This window comes from Streptopelia decaocto (genome assembly GCF_964273445.1).
Source record: "Streptopelia decaocto genome assembly, chromosome: 6".
Lineage (NCBI taxonomy): Eukaryota > Metazoa > Chordata > Aves > Columbiformes > Columbidae > Streptopelia > Streptopelia decaocto.
This window is the reverse complement of record NC_138660.1, coordinates 28,038,341-28,057,382: the sequence shown is the minus strand read 5'-3', so window position 1 is coordinate 28,057,382 and position 19,042 is coordinate 28,038,341. Positions and strand designations below refer to the sequence as shown.

The following is a 19,042-nucleotide window of genomic DNA, read 5'->3' as shown; positions in this document are numbered from 1 at the left end:
CCGCTCCCCTCAAAGTCTTCCCTGCTAAAGTCTTCTCTACGTGCTGATTCCAACTATATGGCCTCATATGATGTACGGCTCCATGCTCCTTCTGCAGAGCTCCATGGACGGGGCAGTCTTCCTCTGTCTTTCATGGTTATTCACCTTCGCTTGTTTTGTTTTCTTGTTGTTTGGTTTATTTGTTCTGTGGGGACCTCCGGAGCTCCTCCGGCCAGGATCACCACTACCCCCCCAGCTCTCCCCAGGGCCAGGAGGGAGGCAGGGGTGCCGGGATCAGCCCAAGGGTGCTGGCCACCAATGTCCAATGTGCTCCTGAAGTCTCTCTCTGCTCTGCTGTCACGGAGGCACCCCGAGGTTAGTTTAAGGGACAATAGGGTCCAAAACAACTTTTATTAAACCGGGGAGAAACAGGGTTTTAGCACTCCAAAAGTGACTTAAATAAAGGTTCGGGTATCAGTTGAGGAAAATTATTAAGGGGCAGCAACTAATACAACAGGCGGTCCACAGAGTGCATGCACGTGTCTTCACCAAAACAATGCCGGAGCCGGCCCTGAGTCCCGGAGAAGCACACACTTGCCTGAACACGGTGTGGGATTATTTTTAAAGAGATACACGTACTCGTAGTGAGTACGGGAAGTGTACACTCGCGATTCTGTGAGGGTAAATTTATAATACACTCGCAATCCTGCGAGGGTTAATTTACTTACACGTGGAAATCTGCACGGAATATTACACGTGCTTATGTGGAAGCACGGGAGGAAAATACACTCGCGATTGTGCGAGGAAATAATTTATACACGTGCTCGTATTGAGCACGGAAAGCTACGCGTGCAAATGTGCACGGAAAGTACACGTGCTTGTATTAAGCACGGAAAGTATGCGTGCAAATGTGCACGGAAAGTTACACGTGCATATGTGCACGGAAGGAAAATACACCCGCGATTCTGCGAGGATTAATTTTACACGTGCTAATATTGAGCACGGAAAGTTACACGTGCATATGTGCACGGAAAGTATAAATATACTCGCAATTCTGCGAGAAGTTTTACTCACACCCGTGGCGGTGAGGCAAGTGGAGTCTCCATCCCGGGGGGGCTCTCGGCGGCAGCATCTTGATCGTGCTCCGAGAGACCCGTGACGATGGGCGGAGTCTCGACGAGAATCCCGTTTTTATATTGGCTGATCAGATCTGACTGTGGGCATTCTAGAAGCTTCTCTGCACCCCCACCCTGGCTGTGGGTGCCCCTGAAGCCTCCAAACATCCCCCACACTGGCCGCAGGCGCCCAGCGCCTCCCTGGCGCCTCGGCACTCCCTTCTCCTAATGGCCCTTGCCAGGGGCTCTGGGGCCAAACAAAAGAAGCTGTTGGCCTCAAGTAGCAGAGAGAGAGGGAGATGTGCCTACTCCTTCCATACTGAAGGAGGGAGGGGAGAGACGGGGGTTTGCATTCTGCCACATCTGCCCACACTGACCCTCACCTGCGCAGGGAGCAGAGCCCTGCCGGCCTAGGGCAGGAGTTGGGGTGTTTCCTCCTTCCTGCCAGCTCCCACAGACACCCCACTGTCCTCACTGACCCTCGTAGACGACCCGGAGCTTCTCCTGGCACACGTCTGCCTGCTGGCGCCCGATGAGCCCCAGGCACACACAGCCCGTCACGCAGCCCGCTAGCCTGCCTGCCCAGAGACCCAGCTTCCTGCCACCAGCCCCACGGGCCTGGCCATGCACCTTCCTGCCCCTGGGCAAGGCTGAGCCAGGGCGGTGCCCCGAATGGGGAGACCAAGAAGGCTGCGAGAGACCCAGCAAAGCTCCTACGGGGAACCCATGTGCGAGCCCGGGTGCAAAAGGGCAGCAGGGATCCCCGTGGGCCCCACATGGGGCAGGCAGGGCTCTGCAGCTGCCCGGCAGATTTGGCAGCTGCCGTGGGCAGGGGGGTCCCTCGGCAGGGCTGTGGCTCACCCAGGAACACGACGGCCGCCTCACACAAGGGCTCCTGCGGGCTCTGCAGGTTCGGCAGGCTCTGGCGCAGGTAGTCCTGCACTCTGCTGCTGTGCTCCCTGAGCTGGTGAGAGCACCAGGGGACAGGGCTGGCGCAAAGCCTCCCCTGACGCCCAGGACTGGCCTCGCCTGCCTTCCCCTGCCCAGACACCCATGGTGCCCAGCACGCAGCTGGCGCCGCGGTCTGGAGGAGCCGGGGGCCGGGTGTCAGAGTCCATGAGCAGCCGTCCTGAGTGCCACCACGCCAGCTTTATTTACCCGGAGCCATCCTGCTCCTTCGTTGGCAGCTTGCTGGATCTGCACTCTTTGCAGAAAGACACGTAAACAGCTCCTTCTTCTGCTTCTTCACCCCCATCCTGAATTGTGCTCTGCCAGGAAATGGGAGAGACAAAAAAGTAAGGGAGAAAGAAACAGGGTCCCTGCACAAGCACCAGCTGCAGACACCAGCAACCTAAGTTGCCTCTTTTTAGCTGCCTTGACTTACCTGGGGTTTTTTTGGACTTCAAATGAAAGCAGAGAGGAGCTGAGTGCACAAATTACTGTACACGCCAATGAAAGAGGTAAGAACTGAACCAGAGAGTCCAGATCTCCTGAACCCAACACTGACAGCCGCTGCATGAACCTTTTAATACACAAGGGTTAGCACCAGTTCTCTCAGGAGCTCTGCTGGTGCAGAGACTGTTGGAACTTGCAGCTGTGAACAGGAGGGAGCACATGAAAGCAAGAACATCGCTTTGAGCTACAAAACCAAGAATGAGCTGTGTTGTCACAGGTGATCTGATCTGATCTGATCTGCTGGGCTGTGCATTTAGGTTTTCTGTGTAATACTCAAGTGATCTAGAATATGCTGAGGCAGATACAGGCTTTAATAATCTGACTAAAATGTGTTGTCTTCTTCTTTCTTCTCTTCATTGGGTTAAAAGGGAAATAATTGAAATGTTGCAAGAATTCAGCTTATCCATGGATCTCTTGTTTTTCTTTCATGCTACCTTCATTCTACCGGATTTCACCAAATCCTACAAGGATTTTATGGCCATCTTACAGCCCGGCAACAGTGCCAAGTGGGCACCACTAAACCAGACTCCTCCTTCACAGCTTTCTTTTCAGCACTGTTTGGATTTGCAGGGAGGAGCAAAGAAAAAGAGAATTATAAACAATGAGGTAACAATTAACTTTAGAAATACATATACTGGTCCCCCTGCAACCACATAATGTTTGGTCATCACACACAGCGCTTGAACAATTAACATTTCAGGGCTTTTAACTACCACAGCCTTAAGCACAGCAATAGCTAAATTAGAAAGGATTTCTTTCAAGGGCACTGCAACAAAATCCTGGTTTGGGGAGGCTGGACTTGGGTTCTTTATGAGCTGTTTGTTTTTACCTCCTCCATCTCTAAAATATCCCCTCGTCACACAGAACGGTCCGTACACCAGTGACTTGCCTCTTGAATGCTCTGTGGAGTCTCCACGTCCTCCTCTGTTGGTTCCTCAGACTCTCCTGAAGGCCGTGCAGAGACTCCACATCTTCCTCGCGCGTCTTCCTCCTGGGTGTCCTCCTCCTTCGTCTCCTCCAGCATCTCCAAAGACACAGGTTTGAAAGGAGAAATTCCGAGCCTGTTTAAAAAGAATAGAAAGGCAGTTTTGAAAAGCAGATAGCACGACATTTACTTTTCATGTCCTTTCTCTTTCTCTCTCCCTTGTGAAACACCACAATTGAATAAGATCAGCACACAGACAGGAAGATGCTCAGTCACATTCATTAGACGCAGAGCCAGCCACTCTCAGCCCAGGGCACGGTTACCTGCAGCCAAGGCCCCTTCCAGCTCCCCTCGGTCGCTGCTTTCTCTATCGCAGTCAGTGCCGCTGTTCAGTGGCCTGAGCCGGTAACCCAGACAGCACATCTTCCTCTGCCTCGCCTGCCCTGCGTGTGTCAGTGAGGTGCCGAGCCTTCCTCCACCAGGACACCTCCAGATTGAGAAAACGGGTACTGAACATGTTTCTGGAAGTCACCTGTTTTTCTAGGGGAGGCAAAAATGCTTTTCCCAGCAGAAGTCAGCTCCAGCCCTTCTCCCTTTATGCTGTTATGACTCTTGTCTTCCACCCTGTGCAAACTCTGAGCTTTCCAAAGCCCAGATTCCCACACTCCAGCTCAGTCAAGACGCAGCATTAAGACTTGCTTTTGCATTCAGTTATTTCATGTTCACTCTTAAGATCTCTCAGAATCTTCTCTCTCTTCTGACTCGCCTTATTTCCATCTTTTAGAAGCTTCTCACCTCTGCTGAGGCTGCTTCTCGCAGATCAACACCTGCCAGAAGCTCCCAATGGTAAAGTTCACTGCGAGCCTTTTTCTTTCATATGCTACCAATATACACCCGGTAACCATTTCAATCTGACCCACCCAGCTTTGAGATGCACCTTCGTTTTGATGCCAAAAATGCATCTGCAGTTCACAACAGTGACACAAGGATCCTGTGGGACACAGGAAACGTTTCCATTACTAACAAAAAAAGTGTCAACGATTTACAGCCTGCAAGTGATGCGTATCACTAGTGATGTGTAAATACTTGCTCTTGCTGAGATTCACCTTCATACTTGGCCCTCCCTCCTTCCCGTGGTTCACTCTACCCATGCTCTTTTTTTTTGCTTTCATTACATTCTTTGAGACAGACTTCTACCCATTTTCAAAAATACCAGGACAAGACAACAGAAACCCTGGCTGTGACCTTTAGGCACTATTACAATGCAAAGATAGACTGTGCGATAGAATCATTTTGGTTGAAAAACACCTCTAAGATCGTGGAGTCCAACCGTTCCCCACCCCCGGCACTGACCCGTGTCCTGAGACCCTCATCTCGGGTCTGTCCAACCCTCCAGGGATGGTGACTCCAGCACTGCCCTGGGCAGCCTGTTCCAATGCCCCACAGCCCTTTGGGCAAGAAATTGTTCCCCACATCCAACCTCAACCTCCCCTGGCGCAACTTGCGGCCGTTTCCTCTGCTCCTGGCGCTTGTTCCTGGGGAGCAGAGCCCGACCCCCCTGGCTCCAAGCTCCTTTCAGGCAGTTCAGAGATCAGAAGGTCTCCCCTCAGCTCCTGTTCTCCAGCTGAACCCCCAGGTCCCTCAGCCGCTCCCATCACACTTGTGCTCCAGCTTGGTGAGGCCAAGTCCCAGGGGGCCGGTGAGGGAACAGGTGGGACTGGGAAGGGGTGAGGGGCAAAGTCATCTGTACAATGTCCAGCCTCACAGGACTGTTCTCCTGCCTGTCCAGATGTCTCCAGGAGACCCCCTGGATCAATATTCATTATAGAATGCTGCTATCACTTCTTGTATACACTGAAAAATGATAGAAAACAACTGGGAAAGAAAAACCCCTCCTTTATGAAATCGTGTTTGAAATCTTCACCATGAAGTATCTGATGGAAAGCTCTCCCAGGAGTTGTGCGAGTGCTGAGGACTCTCTCAGCCGTTCCTCCCAGCAGAGCTGTTCCAGCCTCGATCCTCCCTGTGGCTCCTCTGGCCGCTCCCGCTGTCCCGCCAGCCCAGCCGGTTCCCGAGGGAACGCTCCAGTTTCTTCCCGGTGTCCCAGCGGCAGCGCCCCGGCCCCACAGGGACCCAGCGCGGGGCTGGGGCGGGCACAGGAACCGGCAGCAGCAGGTGAGGACGTGCATGGTGGTCCCTCTGCTCTCCTTCCCTGGGGCTGCCCTGCAGTTATTGACAGAAAGAACAACTTGGTGGTCTAAATAAAAGAGGTTGCTGTGAGCCAAGAGGAGAAAACAAAAAGGGGAGCGCAGAGAAAGGGGAGGGGAAAAGACACAGACAGGGAGAGGGAAGTGGGGGAGTAGGAGAAGAATCAGAAGTGTTTTCCCTTAGAAGCAGAAAGGAAAAAAGGAAGGAAACGTTAAGGACAGAACCCCCAGCGCCGTCCCCAGCCCCGGCTGCACAGTGGCGCCCAGAGAGCTGGTGCAGCCGCTGCCTGGGGAGGAGGCGACTCTGCAGCCTCCAGCTGTGGTGTCACCAGCTCCCATCGCCCCGGGGACACGCTGCCCTGACAAGGCTGGCGAGGCCGCCCCGCTCCAGGGACTGGCGCAGCCACTGCGCCGTCCTGAGCAGGGAGGCAGCAGCCAGTTCTCCAGCCTCTGCAGGGATGGGAACAAGAGCGGGGGCCTGGCCCCGCACCCCCAACCAGAGGGAGGGCAGAGCCCTGGGGCTGATGGGCTCTCCCCACCCGCCTCCTGCTTAGCAAGGTACCAGCACCATTCCTGCACTCCCCAACACAAGCCCTGGCTCCGGAGGCACGAGACACCTGCTGAAGTCTCTGGGCAGAAGCTCAGACTCACCTATGTGTCGGAAAGCGCCAGCTTCTTGGCCGGTGGTGGTGACACGGTGCTGCTGGTCTGCGGAGCAGCTCTGGCCGACAAGAAGGCTTTCAGCTTTGCCAGCACCAGGCTGGCAGAAGCCCTGCCACGAGGGTCCCTTCCCGGTGTCCCGGTGTTCTCCCCGCTGCCCCACGGCTCCTGGCCGGGGATGGGCTCCGGCAGCCTGGGAGAGGCGGGCAGGGGCCCGGGCTCCCAGCAGCGCTTCCGGGGAACCTGCGCTTTGGCCCCACTGGTGTGACTGAGGCCGTAAAATCCTGGAGCCGCTCTGGGCGCGGGTGGCGGCTGTGAGGAGCGCGGCTTCTTGGGCCTCGGGGCTGCGTCACTGGGAAACGCTGCAGCCACGTGTGTGGCTTTCCGGGCCAGCTTGGGTGACGGTGACCCAGAAGGCAGCTTGACACGGCCAGGCAGGCTGGAGGCAGCTTTGGAAACGGGACCCTCTGAGCTCTTCCCGGGGCTGGGGATCCTGGGGAAGGCAGAGCAGGGCACGTGTTAACTGCCAGTGTCTGAGTGACAACAAGGGGCTGGAGCTCTCCCTGCCACCCTTCCCCGAGCCAGCACACGCACGTGGGCACTGGGGCTGCCTGGGCCAAGCTCCTTCCCACACCCAGGCACGTGTCCCCAGCCCCGTCCCACGTGCTGAGCAGGGGCAGAGGGGCCGGGGACACAGGGCATGCTCACCTGAGGTAGAACAGCACATACGCCTGCTGGTTAAGGACCACCTTGATGTTACTGGGGCGGACCACGCTGTCATTCATTTGGTACCACTGCCCGTCGCTGGCCTGCGGAGGGAGAGAGAACGGGGTCGGGCTGTGTCCAGGGACGCTCCTGGCCTGACGAGCAGCAGGAACAGCGCCCGTCGGCAGAGCTCCGCTCCCCAAAATCCCCAGGTGGCCCTGGACAGGTGAGGGTTCTCTGCGAGAGCAGAACTCCACGCTTCCTGTGACGGAGCACAGCCCGTACCCCGCAGTGCTCCGCACCACGCACGTCTGCTGAGCACCCTCCTGTCTGCACATTACACGGACCCCCGAGCGCCCGCCGGCCCCCAGCACAGAGAGGTGCCCAGAGAGCGCCTTGGGCTCACCTTCACGTAGCACTAGTAGTGTCCTGCGTGGCTGCTGTACCCCGAGTGCACCAGCACCGCGTAGAGCCCGTACATGACCGGATCCCCGCTGGTCTGGGACATGTACGGGCGGATGTTCAGGAGCTCAGGGTAGCCCACGTCCTGCGGAGAGAGGATGTCTCAGGAGCCTGCACAGCAGGTGGCAAGAGCAGCTCAGCTGTCCTGCGAGTCCCGTCTCGCGAGGGAGGGGGAACTCGCTCTCCACAGGCAGAGCCCACGGTGAGGAAGACGCCGGGATGAGCCAAACTCCCACGGCAGCGCACAGCTGGGGAAGGGCTGCAGGACTGCGGCAGAGCTCGCACCGCGCACAGAACCACCTCCCACTTGCTCGGGGCAGCAGGGCCTCGGGACAGGACACAGCCCCGCTCTGGATGGCCGAGCACCCACCTTTGTGATCTTGCCTCCAGTGAAGTCGGCAAAACGCTTCAGAGCAAGTGTGAGAACCCTCGGCGCTCGGTGGATGGTGAAGCGTTTGGTTGCCGACACTTTGTTCTTGCATCTGCACAGGGAGAGCTTGAGCTGTTCACGCTGTTCCACCACCCAGGTGCTTGCCAGCCCTGGCCAAGCCGCAAACCCCACGGAAATGACCCTGCTGAGAGCGGGTACCGCTCCAGGGCACCCGCTCACGGCCAGGTCTGCTGGCTCAGGTCCCCGTCTCAAGAGGGGGGAGATGAGGAGTGACAGGCTTCATTGCAGGCTTCACAGCCACGTACCTCACGGTTTAGCGGTGGAGCAGGTGGAGAAGCCCTCCTGTACTGCAGCTGCCCTCCTGCTTCCCACCAGCACACCCGCGGCCCTTCCCGCCCCAGCCCGCACACTCGTCACACCGGTAGGCGTTCTCTCCGCCCAGCAGGTCTGGCTTCACAAACAGCTCCAGTGCCTGCCCTACGTTTGCGGCTTGCTGCCAGGACAGAGGAGAGGTCAGGGCCAGACAGAGGAGGCAGCGCAACAACAGAAGCTGATCCCCTCTTGCCTGCACCGTGCCTGACGCTGGCAGGTTAAACAGCTTCGAGCAGCAGCGGTGCAGCTGCAGGAACATCCCTGTAAAGCAGAGCTCCCCCCCCTGACCCTGCCTCGGTACCGTGATCTCCACCGGCAGGTCCAGACAGGGGTCAAAGGTGTCCAAAGGCTGACCAGCTGCAGCTCTGCATAATTGGCACATGCTTAGTGACTTTCCCAAGTCACTGCAAGGCTCTCGGGAAACAGCAGCCCTGAGAGTCACAGGCCCAGGCCCTGGCAGCCAGCACTCACCACGGGACCGCAGGGAACCACCAAAGATCTGGTGGATCAGGGTGGTGCCTTGGGTCTGGCGATCCAACCTAGAGACGGCAGCTCGGGTCACACAGCGCCCGCCCCAAGAGCCACCCCCACGGGCCAGCGCTGTGTGCTCAGGATCCAAACCCAGCCCAGTCACAGGATTTGGGGACAGAACCGCAGCTGTGGTGGGGTGGAGGCGTCAGGAGAAGGCAGACAGCAGCCCAGCAGACGAGGGGACCAGCAGACAAGGGCAGTGACGGCCACCAGGGGCCCCACGTACTCGGTGCAGTCGGGCAGGCAGGCCTTCTGCATGGCATCGACGGTGAAACGGAGGAACTCGTGCGCGTCCTCTTGCCTGCCCCAGCGGATGTGCGGGGCGATCTCTGCAGGAGAGAGAGGGATCAGCCGCAGCACGCGCTGAACAGGGGCAGGTCCTCCCACCCTCCCTCGGGCAGGGACTGCTGGGTGTGAGCTCCCTCGGCCCAAACGAGACGTCAGACTCATGTCGGCCGTGGGGGAAGCCCCACAAGGCCCATGAAGGCCCTGGCAGGCTCAGTGAGTCGTCTCAGAAGAACCTCTGCCAAGACCTGCCCTGATCTCAAAGGTTCTGCTCCTGCAATAGTCTCTGCCCTCCTGCACGGCTACCGGAGGGGACGCGCGGGCAGCCATCCTTACTCTTGAGGTCTCGGACAAAGGACACTGGCTTTATCACGCTGCCGCTGTTCGCGAACGCCTGCGTGACATGGTTCTGCATGACGCACATCATGCAGAAGCCGCTTTGGTGACCTGGAGTGGGAGAGGAGAAGACAGGACGTTGAGGACAAACCCATCTTAGTCCTGGCTGTGTGCAGCACAGACAGAGCCGCTCAGCCGCAGGATGCAGAGCTCCGGAACACTGCTACGGCCAGGAGAAGTGGATGCTCCCGTATGCAGGAATGTCCTCTCCACGCAGAAACGGGCGGGCGGGAGCAGAGAAGGCACATCCCGGCAGGCGCACAGCCCTGGCAGAGCCGTGCGCAGGGTGCTGAGCGCAGCCCCGGGACAGGCGGGCGCTCCCTCCCCACTCACAGGCGCGGCTGTGCTCCCTGGACAGCAGGTAGTTGGCGAGCGGTGGCGTGTACGTGAGGCACTGCAGGGTGGCGTTGAGGAAGCAGGTGTTTCGCAGGTTGAGCAGCCCGGCGCCAATGTGCTGGACATGCTGCCACTGCATGGCGAGGCACCCCGCAGGGAACAGCCCCTTCTGGGGCACAGGGACGCCGTCCCGGTGGCACCCCGGGGTCCGGTCGCCGCCTGCGGGGAGAGAGAGGCGGGTGAGCCGCGGGCTCCGCTGTGCAGGGAGAGCCCCCGGCCCTCTGCACCCACCCTGCTTGCCCGGCTGTCCCTGCTCAGCGCCGCGGGGGTGCTCGGCGGGCTCGGTGCGGGGGCTGAGCAGCAGGTACTTGGCCCGCAGCAGCTCCGGCTGGCCGGAGAAGCCGTGGCTGGCGGGCTGGAACTCGATCTTGTGCAGCAGCACCTTCTTGGCCAAGGTGCTCAGCAGCCGGCCCAGCGCCCCGGCCTCGCCCGCGTCCCGCCGCGCGTCCAGCAGCTCCCTTGGCTTCGCCGTGCCCACCATGGCGTGTCACCGCACGTGCCGCCGCCTCAAGGTCGCACCGCTCTCTCGTCTCTCCCTCTCCACCACCACACGCGCTTCCCGCGCCTCCTCCTCAAGTCCCGCCCTTCGCTGCGGTTCTCGCGCTCGGCTCGGCCCACTGACTCCTCCCCTTGGCTTCGCCGTCCGCTCCGCGTCCAGAACAGGACTGAGCTGCGCCCGCGCGTCCCGGCAACGCCAGCGGTGGAGCCTGGGGGGCGGGGCTGGTTGTGATGCCATCGTGCTCCGGGCACGCCCCAGAATCCCTAAATGGTCACACACTGTAGTTTCAGTGCAGGGGAACCTGGGCACATGGTGGATTTGGCCAACAAAAGCCTCTGCAAGTCTCACAAGGCCAAGACGCAAGGTGTGCGCTGGGGGCAGAGCAAACCTGGTGTCCCGGGACAGGCTGGGATGGGACCAGCTGAGCAGTCCTGTGGAGAAGGGCGTGGGAGTTATGGTGGGTTTATGTATATTTACTAGTAGTCTATTAGTATTTCGTTATTTTATTAAACTCTCCCTTCACTTTTGATTCTCTCCCCTGTTGGGAGGGGAAGGGGTAGGGGGTGAGTGATCAGCTGCCGTGGTTGTGTTGCCAGCTCGGGTTAAACCACGACATGGTTGAAGGTCCAGAGGAACATCTGTCATGGTGGGTCAGGGGCACATGAGCTTTGTGGAGCAGCTCAGTCAGTTGGGCCTCTTCAGTGCTGAAGGGGGCACAGGGCACTGGAAAAGCAGTGACTCCTGCCTGGGGAGATGATGGGGGAGGCAAACCCTCCTGCAGTGGCGGCTGGTGGGACAGAGGCAGCAGCCACCAACACCCTCCAGGGAGCTTTGAACGGAGCATTAGGAAAAACTGAGCAGGCGGTGGTGCTGCCCTGCAGCAGGACACCCGGGGACTCTCGGTGATCTCCGCCTTTGGAGATTTTCAGCTCACCAGAATGTCACCCAGCCTCACCCTGGGGTGGCTGATTCCCTACCAGAGACTGCCCCATCGGTCCCTTTCCCAAAACCCCTTCCATGCCCCCGTGCCGCAGGAAACAGGTGTAGCTGAGGGTCTCTGCAGCAGAGGCCCATGGGACTAGTCAGGGTGACATCATCCTGTGCTTAGGAGGTCTCCAGTCCCACCTTGATTCACCTTGATGATTCCTGGCCAGTGTCATTACCCCTGTGGTGCTTTAGGCTGTGAAGAGAATCAAAATGAGGTGACTTTCATTTTCCGTGCTGGAGTGCAGGGTGGGAGATCAGAGCTGCCGGGATCCTGCTGCACAGTTCGGCCTCAGAGATTCTGTCAGGGCACTCCAGGGCTCAGGAGCAGCGGGTGCCAGTCACAGCACCATGTTCTCATTTTGCCTTCCTTTGTGCCTTTTCAGAAACCTGGTATGTGTACCTTGGCCTCCTTTGGCTAAAAGAGAAACCACCACCATATTCTACCCCTCAGCCTCCTACCAAAACCAGGGCATTATAAAAAGGCAATTCTGTCTAAGAGGTGTAATCTTTAAACAACATTTAAATATAATTTAAACAAAGGAATAGCCCTGAGAGCAAAATCGCCCTTCTAAGAACCTCATGCTAGAGGCTAACTACTGAAGAATTACACCTGCTTTGACAAGGAAGGACGTGAAAAAGCTTCAGTTTTTCTCCTAAGAACAAGGAGTTCCCTTACAGCACGGTCCTCTTCCTGCTATTAGTGACAGTGGCACTAATTCCAAAACACGCTTGAGAGCCGCTTTATTTTTCCTTGTGTCCAAAGCCCATCCCGCTCATCCCTGGGAAGGACTCCTGCCAATCTCTGCAAAGCACATCTCTCCAACCTTGTGCCATCCACAGGTTTCTGTTCAGCCCAGGACACTTCTCCCCGTCCCTTCAGCACACGGCCAGCTCTCAGGTTTGCAGCTGCATGGAGTCAGGCCGCTCCCCTCAAAGTCTTCCCTGCTAAAGTCTTCTCTACGTGCTGATGCCAACTATATGGCCTCATATGATGTATGACTCCACGCTCTTTCTGCAGAGCTCCATGGACGGGGCAGTCTTCCTCTGTCTTTCATGGTTATTCACCTTCACTTATTTTGTTTTCTTGTTGTTGGCTTTATTTGTTTGCCTGCTTGTTTCATTATTGTTGTTATTGTTATTGTTATATGCATGTCAAATATTTTCTGAAGCAACACAACACAGTTATCCCCCACAGCTTCACCAATTCCAGTTGCAGCCTGAGATATTTCCCCCTATCTCCAGGATGCCATGTGGAAACTGATGACTGGACGTTTTTCTGAAGCAATAACTGCCCCTTATCTGCTGCATGGCAGTCGTAATGTAACTCTCTGCAGGCTCGACCTGTCTTCTTTATTTTGTTGTGATGGTGGGATTTTAAAATTGTGTTAATGTTTTCATCCTTTACTGATTCACTGTCTGGTTTTCTTTTCATACCTAATTGCTGGGTAAATGAGGATCCCTGCTCTCTGGGTCTTTAAATGAAATAAAGGACTTTCAGAGACTATTTTTTTCCCTGAGATCCTTTCTCAAAGGCCTTTTTGGAGCTGCAGGGGCAGTTCCTGTGTGTGGGTAGCCGGGAAAACAGTCCCGGAATGGCAGCAGTGCACCCTGCTGAGTGTGTCCTCCCCTGCACGGTCACACAGCTCAGCCAGCACTGGGCTGTCCTCTCCCAGCACTTTCCAGCTCAGCACAGCCCTGCCCAGCTCTCCCCACAGCCCCGGCTTTCTCTCCAGCCCAGCCCCGCAGAGCAGCCCAGGCTGGGCTGGCCCACGGCCGTGCCCGAGCAGGGGCTGCAGAGCTCTGGGCACTCACCCACAGCCCCAGCCCCTCTGAAGGGCTCAGCAGCTGCTGGGGCACAGACGGGTCTCAGCCCAACCCACAGCCCCAGGGCTGGAGCTGGACATGGCACGAGGACATGGAGACCAGTGGAAACCCAGGACTGCTGGTGTCAGCTCCAGGAGATCCCCAGCACAGATGGCCTGTGCCCCTCGGTGCCAGCCCCTCTCCCCAGCCCAGAACAGGAGTGCTGGTCCAGCAGCAGAGCAGCCGGCCCCAAATGAGTGTCTGCAGAAAGGGGTTTCTCTTCCTCCTGGTTCCCCCCTGCAGGCACAGAAACGCTCCCCTGCTCTTCTCCAGGGACGTCCCTTTCCCCAGGTGAGGGTGTCCAGGCTGCTCTGGCTGGCTCTGGTTCCCTCCCCGTGCTCCCCGCATGGCCCTGATCTGGCGATGCTGCTCTGCAGAGCGAGGGGCTGCGGTGCCCTGGGGCCGTGGGGTGTCTCTGCACTGGCCACGCTGGTCGGGGTGGGAAGCAGACCCAGCTGGATGAGCATCACCACTGCGGAGCCCTTTCCATCTTCCCAGCTGGCTCAGTAGCCAAGGGCAGGACCGTGGGGTGTCTGTAATGGCACAAAGGGCAGGACAGGGCTGCACTAGATCCAGCCAGGGCCTTCCCCAGAGGGTGTCCTGAAACACTCTCCAGCCTGATGTTCCTTTTCCTGCTGGCTCCTCACAGCCTCTCCTCTCATTAGCCCATGATCTCCTGATTTCACCGTTTTATCTGGGAGGCTCCTTCTTGGATGGTCACTTATTTTATGAGGTGCCAGTCTCTGCCAGTTGGGACTCATATGCTGTCCCTGGAAATCTCCTGACATCACTTGGCAGCTTGTGGTTGTTCTCCAGGACAGCATTTGCCATAGGACCCAAGGCAGGTGCTGTCTGCATGGACATGTGTCACCACAAAGAGGAGTTTTTTCCCATCCTTTGGTTCCTAACATACCACACTGACACTCTGAGCTTGTTGCTGTGACTCCATTAGGCATCCCAAAATAGCAAAAGTCCCTTTGAGGGAGCAGCTTGTCGGGCGTATTCCTGACACCAGCTTTGGAAGGGTACCCAGCCCTCTGGCCCTGCCCTGAGGAGCCCCTGTGCTCACGGTGGTGCCAGCAGTGAGGCCAGATCTCACACAGTGGTTCCCATGGCCTGCTCCTGTCCACAGCCACGGGGATGCCACTGTAGCCACAACAGGACTGTCACAAGGTACACAAGACCTTAGCGGCAGCACAAATGCAGGAGCACAAGAGGACAGTGGAAGTGAGGAGAGGCCAGCACTGAAGAGGCCAAGTCCCCCATGTCCGTGGCTCCAGGGAAGCAGCAGCTCCGCTGACAATCAGGCGGCATAGGGGCAGCGCCTGCTGAGTCAGCAGGATGCAGCCTCTGGGTCCCATGGGCAGCTCCTCCATGTGTCACCTGGGATTTTGGGTCCTTAACCCTTTCTTGCTGCTGGGGCTGTATCCCCAGCTCCAGAGAAGATTGGAAGAGATGGGAGCTCAGACAAATTGTTTTCTTCTGGGTTCTTTATTTGTGCAAGAAGACTGGTTCTGTATGTACATGTGCTGGTTTCATCTGGGATAGAGTTCAATTTCTTCATGCTTGTATGACGCTGTGTATTGCCCTTGGGATGAGAACAGTGTTAGTAACACACGCATGTCTTAGTCCCTGTTGAGCAGAGCTCACCCAGTGCCAAGGCCGTTTCTTTTTCTCACACACCACAGCAGTAAGTGGGCTGGGAGTCCACAGGGAGCTGGGAGGGGACACAGCTGGGACAGCTGACCAAAGGGACCTTCCACACCATGTGGTGTCATGTTCAGCAGTAAAAGCTGGGAGCAGAGAAGGGAGGGCAGGACACGTGGAGTGATGGTGTTTATCTTCCCAAGGAACTGCTGGGTGTGCTGGAGCCCAGCTTTGCTAGAGGTGGCTGGACACCCACCTGCTGACAGGGAGGAGCGAATGCAGTTCTTGTTTTGCTTTGTTTATGCACACAACTTTGGATTTATCTATCAAATTGCCTTTGTCTCAACTCATGAGTTGTCTCACTTTTAGAGTTCCCATTCTCTCCCCCATCCTACTTTGGAGGAGTGAGCTGTGTGGTGCTGAGCCGCTTGCTGGGGTTTAACCAGTGTCAAGAGGTGGGATGAATAATACTATTTCATGGTACTTCTTGTTATCATAGCTATAAAGGCAAATATATAAAATAAAGAAAAAAACAAAAAGAGAATTTATTCTCTTTGGCTCCCACAGATCCAGCAGCTCAGCAACCACCACCTCCGTTGTGGTCTTGGGAACTCTATCAGTAGGTTGTAGAGGGTCTGAGTTGCCAAGTGCTTGACGCAGGAATCAGAGTCTTCTGTCAAGGGCAGGAGGACTGCAAGAGAGGGACGCAGAGCAGAGATGAGTCCCCACTGCCTGCAGAGACCCCCAGGAATCCCCTCCGGACTGTGCCAGCCCCACGCGTCTCTTCCCCTGGCCAGGAGGAGCAGATGAGAGCAACAGACCAGCTGGAAGCTGCTGCTCCAGGACGCGCCAGGTGGCCCTGACGCGTCCTCTGCCCCTGAAGCGCTTTCCTGGAGGAGGACCAGGCATGGCAGCGCCCTGCCCAGGCCCTGTCCCCTGCCCACCAGCACAGCACGGCCCCCGCTCACCTTTGGTGATTTCATTCAGCTTCTCCACCTTCTTGCTGCGGTTCTTCAGGTACCGTGCGCCAAGCCCTGTGCACAGAGCTCCTGTCAGGCCTCTGCTTCCCAGCACGCTCCCGGCAGCACGGCCCCGGCCTGGCCGGCTCGGCTGCACACCCTGCACCCTGGGCAGGGCTCGCCCTGGGCAGGACGGGACCCGAGGCTGCTGGGGCTGAGCAAGGCTCCCAGCGAACGAGCCCCCTGCACGCTGGGCCCTCCTGGAGGCACCGGGGCTCTGGCAGCCCCAGGGCCGCCGCTGCTGCCCGTGCAGCGGTGGGGACGGGGGCCAGGCTGCCAGCAGAGGGTCCCAGGGGCTGTGGCTCACCGGTGAACCTGACGGCCTCCAGGTGCACGGTGGCCTGAGCGTCCTTCACGTACAGCAGGCTCTGACACAGCTGTTCTTCCAGCCTGCTCCTGTCCTGCTGGAGCTGGTGAGAGCACAAGGGCATGGGTCTGGTACAGACACTGCCCAGCCACCCGGACCAGTCCCTCCTACCAGTGGCCTCTTCCCTCCCAGACAGGAGCCCCGTGGGGCTGAGGTTCAGAGAGAGCAGAGGGCACAGGGGGCCTGGCAGTGCTGAGACCCCTCTTGTCCCACGGCCAGGGCCAACATGTGCCAGGGTCTTGTTTAGCACCTGGGGGCAGGGAGGGGAGAGGGGCCTGGAGAAGAGCCCTTGGGGGTCTGTGCTTGAAGGCAGGGAAGGAGGATGTGGCTCCAGGCTGTGGGCTCTGGGCTGGAACAGGGCAGGTGAGGCTCAGCTGCACAGCCCTCCCCACAGGGCAGCCGGGGCAGCCCTCGTCCAATTCTCACCGAACACTCTCCAATGCGATGTGTCTGATGCGTCCGGACCAGGGTGCTGAGGTTCCTCCATCCCAGGAACTCTGCACAGGCCAGCAGGGTGTCCCTAGAGGCCTGCAGAGAAGCAGAGGTTGGGAGATGGCACCGCAGCCCAGGGGAAGACACCTGGCACCGTCCCTCCTCTTGGCCCAGCATGAGCTGTTCCCAGCCCCTTATGGCAAGAGGCATCAGGGTCTGAAGTGGGTTCAGTGCCCAGGGCAGGGCCACAGGGCAGCCGCCACCTCAGGTGTCTCATGCTGCTGGCCAGCAGAACAGAGATCCTCCAGAGCTGCTGAGCTGCCGCCGGGGCTGGGGGCAGCCTGAAGGGCAGAGGAGCTGAGGGCCCACAGCTGCAGGCAGCGAGGGCTGGAGCCCCAGAGACCCCGGGGCAGGACGGAGCGAGCAGCAGCTCCCACGGGCGTCCCCCAGCAGGACACCTGAACAAGCTGGCTCTGCAGCCCTTGTAAGCGCTGCAGCCCCCTGCACAGACCGAGTTAGCTGGCCCAATGCAGGGGGAACTGGGTGAGCAGGACTTTGTCCTGAGGCCATCCTGCCCTCAGGGGCTGGGCTTGTCTCGGGCCCAAACACCTGGGGGTCTCTTGGGCACAGCCCTGGGGGACAGCGCTGGGGGCTCAAAGACCTGGGGGCAGTGATGGGGACTCCCAGCCCTGGCCTCCCACACGTGCAGGAACAGCTGGGAAGCCTGTGGGGACTCGTGTGGGGTGGCCTTGGGCTGCTGCTGCAGCACAGCCGTCCCAACAACTCTGTCACTGCACCTCGGCCACGCTCTTCCTCTGGTCATTCATACGGAGGAACAGGAGGACCAGGACCCTCTTCACTGTCTTCCTCAGCATCTTCTTTTTTCTCCCCACCACAGTGTCCATCACGTCTCTGAAGAGGCTGATGGAGAGCTCCCGCACCAGGCTGGACTCCTGGTAGGGAGGAGGATGGGGAACTTCAGCAACAGGCACTCCCAGCCCCCGGTGAGCAAGGGCGTCAGCGCGGCTGATGTGAGGGGTCGGATCCTGAGCACAGGAGCCGTGGGGCAGATCTGCAGCTGAGGCTGGATGGCCCCAGAGCCCTGAAAGGCCACGCAAGAGGAGCACGAGGGGAGCCCTGCCCGAGGGTGCCTACGGGCTGGGCTGAGGGGCAGCTGTCTGTGCCGAGCGCCCATCTGTAGGGCTGGGGCTGCGGCTCTCAGGGCAGCCTTACATCATCAAAGAGGGGCAGGAGCTTCTCCGCCAGCTGCAGAGCGATGGGGCTCGCCTCCTCTCTGCCCAGGTGACCCATCGTGTTCCTGAAGAGTAGCAGGGTCTTCCTCTTGACATCACTGTTGGTGTCCTGCATGGTCTCCATGATGTCTGGCAGCAGGACCAGTATTTTTCTTGCCTGTAAGAAACACAGTTTCCTTCTTGTGAAGCGCTGAAAGACCACCCTGGCAAAAATGCTCTGGCCACTGAGGACCAGCCTCCCGTTCAGCTTCCCAGCAGGTGGCACAGGAGTCGCTGCAGCAGCCTCCTGACAGGCAGCGGCCACTGATGGGGATGTGGGGAGAGCATGGAGCAGGGAAGGGGGTGCAGGAGAGCAGTGTCCCCTGCTTAGCCACCCCCTTTTCTGACAAGCCTGAAGGGGCAGAAGGATGGGAAACCCTCTGTGCTGGAGGGCTCCCCAGGCACCCACCAGGCCCCTCCATAGCAGAGAGGGGGACTGGAGCCATCACCCCACATTCAGACTCCCACCGAGGCCAAGCCAACGCATTACCCACTGCTGCAGCCCCCAGCCACCAACGTGGCTCCAGCTGACTGTGCCTCACTCACCATCATATGTGCCTTTGAAAGTGTGATGAGGCTCTCGAGCACCACCGAGAGCATCATTCAACTCGGATTCCTCAGGAACATCTCGGGTTTGTAGAGGGCAGCAAACTTCTCTGATCCAAAGTCCGTGCGCAGCAGCAACTGAAGTGAGGGCAGCAGTGAGAGACCAGCAGGGCCGGCGGGGCTCCCTCCAGTGTGTTGGCACGAAGGAGGCAGCCAGAGAATCCCTGCGCCCTCCTCCCCACAGGGAACAAGCCCCAGGGCTGTCAGGGCCAGTACCTGTCACATGTCAGAGAGATCTCCAACAGGCTCCTCACCACTTCCCTGGGGCACCGCTCGGTCAGCAGGAGGAGCAGTGAGTCCAGGCTGTGCCGGGCTGGCTCCGTGGAGACGCACTCGATGTTTTTGTAGATGTATCTCATGAGCTTTGGCACCTGGATGTGACACGGGTGAGGATGCTGCAGTCCCTGGTGCTGCTGCAGCCATTCCCCAAGCTGCCACTGAAACTGCTGCC

General features: G+C 58.3%; 1 protein-coding gene across 1 annotated transcript; it reads right to left on the bottom strand.

Annotated features, from left to right (window-relative positions):
- Positions 1–6,332: 6,332 nt before the first annotated feature.
- On the bottom strand, positions 6,333–10,360 carry LOC309441308 (ubiquitin carboxyl-terminal hydrolase 36-like; the record flags this gene model as incomplete). Its single annotated transcript, XM_082055942.1, is given in 11 exon segments — positions 6,333–6,834; positions 7,050–7,150; positions 7,453–7,464; positions 7,468–7,593; positions 7,879–7,990; positions 8,310–8,392; positions 8,573–8,810; positions 9,029–9,131; positions 9,424–9,534; positions 9,817–10,038; positions 10,111–10,360. Coding segments are annotated over 11 exon segments (1,860 nt in total).
- Between the last annotated feature and the right edge of the window lie 8,682 nt (positions 10,361–19,042).